Source organism: Populus alba, chromosome 1 (genome assembly GCF_005239225.2).
Source record: "Populus alba chromosome 1, ASM523922v2, whole genome shotgun sequence".
Classification (NCBI taxonomy): Eukaryota; Viridiplantae; Streptophyta; class Magnoliopsida; order Malpighiales; family Salicaceae; genus Populus; species Populus alba.
The window spans coordinates 41,594,141-41,601,479 of NC_133284.1; the positions used below are offsets into that span (position 1 = coordinate 41,594,141).

Below are 7,339 nucleotides of genomic sequence, written 5' to 3' on the forward strand. Positions count from 1 at the left end.
TTTTTAGATTTAAAACATGTTAAATTATATTATTATTTTTTATGATTTTTTGTTTATAAATTATTTATACTTCATTTATAAATAATTTTTAAACCCACATTACTTAGATTTGACAAATATGTCTGATCAAGTTTACTTGAACAACAACAACAATAACAATAACAATAACAATAACAATAACAATAACAATAACAATAACAATCAAGGTCCTTGAGTATGACAACCATACCTAACTCAAATATAATTAGGTCTGGCAACATGTCAGACCCATGTTACTTAGGTCTGACAAAAATACATGACTCAAGTTTACTTGGGTCTGGCAACATGCAAACCCACGGTAGTTGAGCTTGGCAAACCTAGCCGCATGGATCTGGCGGCCTTGCGAGACCAATATGTCTTTGGTCTGGCAACCATGCCAGACTCAAGCAAGCCTAGGTCTGGCATCAAATATGGTTGTTAGATCCAAGCAAACAACAAACAAAAAGAGAATAATTATACACTTTAGTTGTCAGCAGAGAAAAAAAAACGCAAAAAATCAATCACCGACAGCAATCCAATCATGATATATCTACACGCTCCACTAATTGTAGAAGAGGACACGACTTTGCATTTAGTGATACGATGGTTGGCTAAATTTGACCATCGAGAAGTATCTCACACCCTTCCTTAATGGCGCAGGCACAACCCACTTGCGGGGATATGTGAAACACGCTCTAACAACTTTTTAATTCAAAAATAAAAAATACTACATGAAAATACTAAAAATGCCCCCATGATTCTCTTAATTACACAAAATACTCCAAAAAACAAAGCTTTTTTTTTTTTTTTTTTTTTGTCTTTTCTGAGGCTAAAAGCATTATTTGCTTATACTTGAAAAAAACTTAGATACTCTTGTGCAAGAAAGCCAAATAAATGTTTATCCATTCGTGAAAAGATTAGAAATTAAAAAATAAAACTACTATTACAATCCACAATCCACAGTAAAATATATCTTTGATCCACAATAATTTCACCACAACATTTATTATAATTGCTCATTTTTTATTTTTTTTAAATTTATTAAAAATAATATTTTTGACAGAATAATGATTGTTTGTCAGAATCAAAATAACATTTTTATTTATTTTTTAAAATTTATTTTTGATATAACATATCAAAATTCAAAAAAAAAAAAATTCAAAGAGCATTTTTTGACAGCGAAAATAAGAAAGTGAAGTACCAGAATGGAAACCTCATTGTGTGAAGCAATAAAAGTGCTTCCTAATACTTGAAACTGGAATATAATTATCCACTCGAAGGTGGTTTTGTCAGTCTACAGATTAGTTTCGTCTTTATCAAAACCTGCATCGAGCTTGATACAAGCAATGGCATAATAACTGAATTACACAATCCTGCTTTCAAAGCAGGCAGGCATGAATATGCAACGAGTCAAAGCTGCCCCTTATCCATCTGTTAGTTACCATCAACTTTAAGGTCATTTAATGAGTTAGATAGCCCATTCAGATTCCTGAGCCTGTGGAACTCGGATTCTATTGTTTTAGCAATCTTGGCATCTTCGGGGTCTGGATCAGGGAAACCCACATGGACTGACCCCTGTTTGATCGGTGAAATTGAATCCAGAAGTTCAGCTTGCTGTTTGATGTAACTGTATAGCTGTTGGTGGAATGCATGGTCCGGGGAGAAACAATTGCTTCCATCCTCAGTGTTCTTGGATGAACCAGAGCCTTCTTTTCTACAAAAATGTGGCAGGGAAGAATAATCCATAATCTGCATGCAAGTCATAAATCAACCTGGTCAGACATCCTTAGTTACTTGTGTCATGGAGGTGTATGAGATTGGCATTCTTCAATAAGTGGAAATTACACCAGAAGAAATGAAACAAGAGCAGCTCAGTTGGCTTTGCCTTGCAGAAACACAAGAGAATCACAGCCCATAAGAGTGATTAAAAGTCATAAAAAATAAAAGCCAATTGGCTTTTCCTATTTTCCATAAAAAATGCAAAATGAAGGAAGACAATGAGGGAGGAGCTACTATGAATACTCTCTTTCTTAGTAACATGCTTTTGTCTTTCTATACCAAAGGGTTAAGGGGCAGGAGTAAAGGTGCATTATAAGATAAAAGCCACAGCTGATATTAGAAATGAAATGCAAGCTTAGAAGAAAGTTCAGAAACAATGCTTTGTTGCACCACCTTACCTTTAACAATTCATCTCTTCCACAACCTTGCAGCACCTGAATTTTCTTCCTTGTCCTTTCTTGTAAGAGAGGCTTCACAACCTGCCAATGTATTCCAAAATGTTTTAAGCTGCTGAAGAGGGTACGTGTAACGTGTTCCTGAGACAACTATTCTAAAATTCTTCAAGACTAGAAAAAAAAGCAAACACAAACCTTCCAACAAGCTGAAAATATATATGGGGCATTGACAATATAGTATATTTCTGTTTTTTCTGGATAATTCAAGTCGTCAATTGTGGACATGGTAGTCAATAGCTGCAATAGAGGATTAAAAAATATATATATCAGAACTTGGGAGTTTCAGAAGACTCCCAAGAGTACATAAGCTAATTAGTTGATAAAACATGAGAACAAGGCAAAACCTTCTACCTAGACAAGCTCTTTAGAGAAACATAAAACAAAAAGAAACACAAAACTGCAGATGCATCTACATAAAAATAATAGTGCAGATTAAGTGGATATCACCAGCTGAAAACAAACACTGGCGAACATTGTTCAAAGTTTGCAGTGATTGTGTGACAATTCCACTCACAAGTAGCTACAATTACATATCCTATTCCCTTTCTGGAAATTTTCAAAGCTTCAAATTACCATTTAGAGAACACTCTTCATGTTAAACTGCTGGTAAACAGCACAATAAACGAGTATAAGATGCCTTTGAATGATACTAAATACAATTGCATCACATGAAAGTAATACAGTGCAATGAACGCACCTGTATAAATAAATGCAGCAAATTCATGCAAGGATAAATAAGAAAGGAGAGCTGTGTAGTTGAAACCAATGAAAAATTAAAAGTATGCTTAACATAAAAGATACCTTTAAATGATTCAATGCTGAAAGCTTTAAGCCAGTCATATCTAAAACCTTCAGACAGGTGCTAATATGTCGTCCATACTTCTTGGTTGCAGTTGGCTAAAAGAAAAACTAACCAAATTCAGCTATGCAACAAGAAAAAAATGATAATTATTTGCATAAACACAGAAGATGCTAAACCCACCAATATCACACGATCTCTATATTCATTTATTTGGATGTGTGACTGCACATAGTAATGTACCTAAAAGCAATAGAAGGCAGTGATGAAGTGAATACAACCGAACAGTAAATTGCATACAAAAAAAGACATGTGCACATAGCAGCGTTCAAAGATACTGCTTTAAAAGAAACAAAAAGAGGACCAGCAAGTAGAAACAGAATCAGATACCAGTCAATATTATCACCACTGCAGTAACGCAAATTATTAACCTTCATATTTAAAAAAGATGTAATAAAATGAAAAATCCTTACAGAAGCTTTATCAAATGTACTGAGCCCAGCACCAATGGTAATGATAGGAAGACCCTGAAAGATCAGCATAAAAGGGGAAAACACTACGTTAAAAAATTCTCAGAAATATTTGCAGCTATAAGTTCTCATGGGGGGTTGCATCAGAAAAAAAAAAAACAAGGTAAATCATAAAGAAGCAGATTTTTCAAATTGTTATAGAAAAATGGATTGCAATCACCAGCGCCCCCCCCTCTCCCTCCCCTTCCTCTCCAGCAAGCTGGCTACAGCAATGATATCTGTTGGATGGCAAGACTGAACTTGGAAAAATCAATGCATACCTCTTTAGAGTAGCCTGATAATCCTAAAAGTTGAGATTCTCGAACTGCTCTATACAAATTGGTGGGAATTATTGGTTTCTGAGACAGAAATAATCAAATCAATAATAATATGAAAGATGTCCAACAGATGGAATGCACAGCTGTTTCACTAATGTGCTATGAATCATCATAAACTGCTAGAAAATTAACCACAAGTACAATGAATGGTGCCTCGTTCTATTTGCAATCTTATACAAAAATGGTGTTATCAAATATGCAAGCTATGCAATTGTTACATAGATTTTGAAGAGAAGCACTGAAGGTCAAGTATCTACAGCACATGTTTTGACGGAAGCACTGAGGGTCATACAAGTATCTACAACATAAGTTTGCAATATATAATTTATATATTTAGAAAAGAACTGAGCATGCCAATTTCTGCTCCAAAAACGAAACATTGTGCTGGATTTAATGAACTGTACACAAAAGACAGCAGGCATATCTTTTTTCAGTCAATTCTTAATAAGAGAACAGTTTGGAACATTGCAGCATGTTCAATTAGCTGACATTAATTTTCACTTGGGAGGTTTATATTCCAGTTTTGTGGTAGAGTTTACATCCTGACGTTGCTGAGAAATGCAGAAGGCAGCAAACTACAAAGAAATGCATAAGCAGCTGGTCTACTTCAAAGAAGAGATGGCAGTTTGAGCAACAGCTATCCTTCAAAGTCCAGAGACAGACATTTTTATTCAGCATCTCATTCCAGATCAAAGCATCATCTTGCATGAGCATTTAGGTAAAACAGGGAAGCTTTGTGGAGGGTTCTCCTTCTAGTTTTACCACATGTAGAGGGTTCTCCTTCATTTGCTTCATTTATTTTTAAGGTTGTGGATCATTGTACCTGTTTTCCTTCTAAGATACACTAAATATGTTAAAACAGATCAGGAAAAAAAACCTACATATCTAAATGTAGAACCCAAGTAGAACATGATCAGACTTTTTAATCATGTCAAGATGAATCAGAGAAAATCAGGTTTTGCATTGTAAAGAACAAATAGCAACCATCCGAAGAATTATACGAAAAAGAAAACTCACCGTTAACATGTCATCGATCTTGCTTTGTGTCCTCCATTCTAAACAATCAACCAACTGGAACAATAAAACAACCACAGCAGGAATGAGGCCCAAAGACAAATGACTATGAAGAGGATATTTAATTCCTAGGGACTAGTTAATTAAATCACATTCTTCTCTGTAAGTAAATGGATCTAACCATTTTATGAGCCTTGGCAACATTCCAGTCCCTTGCTTTGAGAAACCGCACCAAAGTTTCTGTTGGATAGCCCTGGTGCATATTCTGCAGATCATAGGACAAGGTTAAAGTAGAACATTTGTTTATTAGAATACCTTTTATTGATACAACAATTATTGGAAGGGGAAACCGCAAATGCAATAGGATAATGAAGATATAGAAATAATCGAAAATGACATCAAGTATTCCTCAAACTTTCTTTTGTCGTTTCCTTGTAATCCCCTACAATGCAGGAAATCTTGAATGAAGAACTGTGCAACTAGCCACAGAAATGCTCTCATCGCTCATGTAATCCAGACTTGGAAGGAAATTGTAACTCTCTAGACGATTGTCCTATTTTGAGATCATTTCCATCCCAAATTATGAACTTAATGCTAGTTTCTGATGCTGCCATATCTTTTGGACCTATTTGTCATTCCATTCACTTGAAAGAGTCAAGACAATTCCTTCTTCATCAAATTTACCAAAAGGAAAAGGAAGTTGAATTCATACAATTCAATACACCTATTTTGAGAAAGAATGATGAAACGAGGTCATTCGAGCATCTGAAGACTATAGGCAACATGCAGTAAATACGATAGGTTTTTGCTACTCGAATAAAATAAGTTGACAAAAAAAAAAGTTGTATATTTCAAACATAAAGATCATGATATCCTAATATCTTATGGTGCTGTCCAGGATATTTCATCAAATTCAGTTCAAAATTTTTTTTTTAAAAAAAAAAAAAAAAAAAAAAAAAGGGCTCCAAACTTTTGCTCCGACAAAGAAAAGAAAAGAAAAGAAAAATAAAATTTTCATGGGAAGTACAGTAAAATCATTAGAGCCTACTCCAGTATCAACAATTAGTATAAAGATCCAGCAAATTTCAGTGCAATGAACATGCGTTGGCATTATCTTCTGAACCAGAAAAGCATAGAGGAGATCAACGAATACTATCCAATAGCAAAATAAATTGCTTCGTACACTAAAGAACTTCACAATACAGCAAACACCAATCTTTTTACATATAAATCAGACCATGTAACATGCAAAGGCAGTAACAAAGAGAACACTGCAAATCATAATAAACCCAGATCAAATCCAAACGAAGCGGAATGGTATATGTATGATTATCTTGTTTATGTTTGATTGAAACAATAAAAAAATCTATTTTTAGGAAAACAAACAGTCAACTAAACCAGATAGTTCAATAACTATAAGAATCAGTCAAAAATAAATCAGATCAACAAAGTTCCAAGAGAAACTAACCTGATATGTGTTCTTCATTGACTCATCTACTGCCAAAAAAAAAAAACTCTTTGTTAGTAATTTTAGATCAAATTTTCATGGGAAAAAGTAAAAAGAAAGATTTAAAAAGAATGTGAAGTGGATTTTGAGAGCTGACTTTGGTCCATTATGGACTGAAATTGTTTGATTGCTTGATCTTGATTAGCAGTGGTGCCCATATCTTGTTTTTCTCTTTCAAGTTGTTGTTCTTCTTTTTTCGTTTTAGGACACCAAGACAGAACACAGATGTCTTCTGCTGCTTTAGACACCCGCTTCAGTCCTCTCCCTCTCCCTCTCCCTCTCTCACTCTGCGTGTGTCTTTTGAGAGCTCAAAGTCACCAAATTTAAACTAAAAAACCATATCCCACAGAGAGAGAGGAGAGAGTGAGCAATTCCTGATTTCTGGTTTTGCTCTCTTTTCTTTTCTTTTTTTTTAAAAAAAAAAAAAAAAATTAACGAATGGTTAAAAATGGAAAGATGTTGACTTCTTTTTTCTTTTCTTTTTTTAAAAAAAAAAAAAAAATTGAAAAGAAGTATACATGGAACACTATATTTTTTTTTTCTCTTCCTTTAAAAAACAATTAATTTTAATAAAAAAAATATTTTATTTTATAAATTTTTGTTTGCAGCAGCCATTTAAGACTTTGGAAACGCAAACTAATTTGTATTTTTAATAGATTTAATTTTTTTTATAAAAAATTAATTATATATATATATATTTGATTGTTTCGATAAACTGATCTTAAAAATAATTTTTTAAAAATAAAAAAAAATTATTTTGATATATTTTAAAATGAAAAGTATTTTAAAAAAAAATTATAATTATATTTTCAAACAAGCTTTTTTTTTTTTATTGATTATTTCATAAGGTTAGCTAACAAATGCATTTCGAATAATTATTAAGAATTTATTAAAAATCTTAAATAAACTCAATTGTTTTT

At 33.1% G+C, this 7,339-nt stretch overlaps 1 protein-coding gene across 2 annotated transcripts; it reads right to left on the reverse strand.

The window, feature by feature from the left end:
- Positions 1-1,235: 1,235 nt before the first annotated feature.
- Positions 1,236-6,826, reverse strand: LOC118056870 (phosphatidylinositol/phosphatidylcholine transfer protein SFH1). 2 transcript variants are annotated; one of them, XM_035069261.2, is made up of 11 exons: positions 6,517-6,826; positions 6,381-6,406; positions 5,094-5,177; positions 4,916-4,969; positions 3,842-3,919; positions 3,525-3,578; positions 3,235-3,294; positions 3,054-3,149; positions 2,388-2,489; positions 2,196-2,276; positions 1,236-1,767 (listed from the first exon to the last, which is right to left on the reverse strand). In XM_035069261.2, the coding sequence occupies exons 1-11, from the start codon at positions 6,575-6,577 to the stop codon at positions 1,453-1,455; spliced, it is 1,011 nt and encodes a 336-aa protein (XP_034925152.1). In that variant the 5' UTR covers positions 6,578-6,826; the 3' UTR covers positions 1,236-1,452. The 2 variants fall into 2 exon arrangements, with proteins under 2 accessions (XP_034925152.1, XP_034925153.1); XM_035069262.2 differs by having other exon boundaries at positions 6,381-6,409.
- Positions 6,827-7,339: the final 513 nt, after the last annotated feature.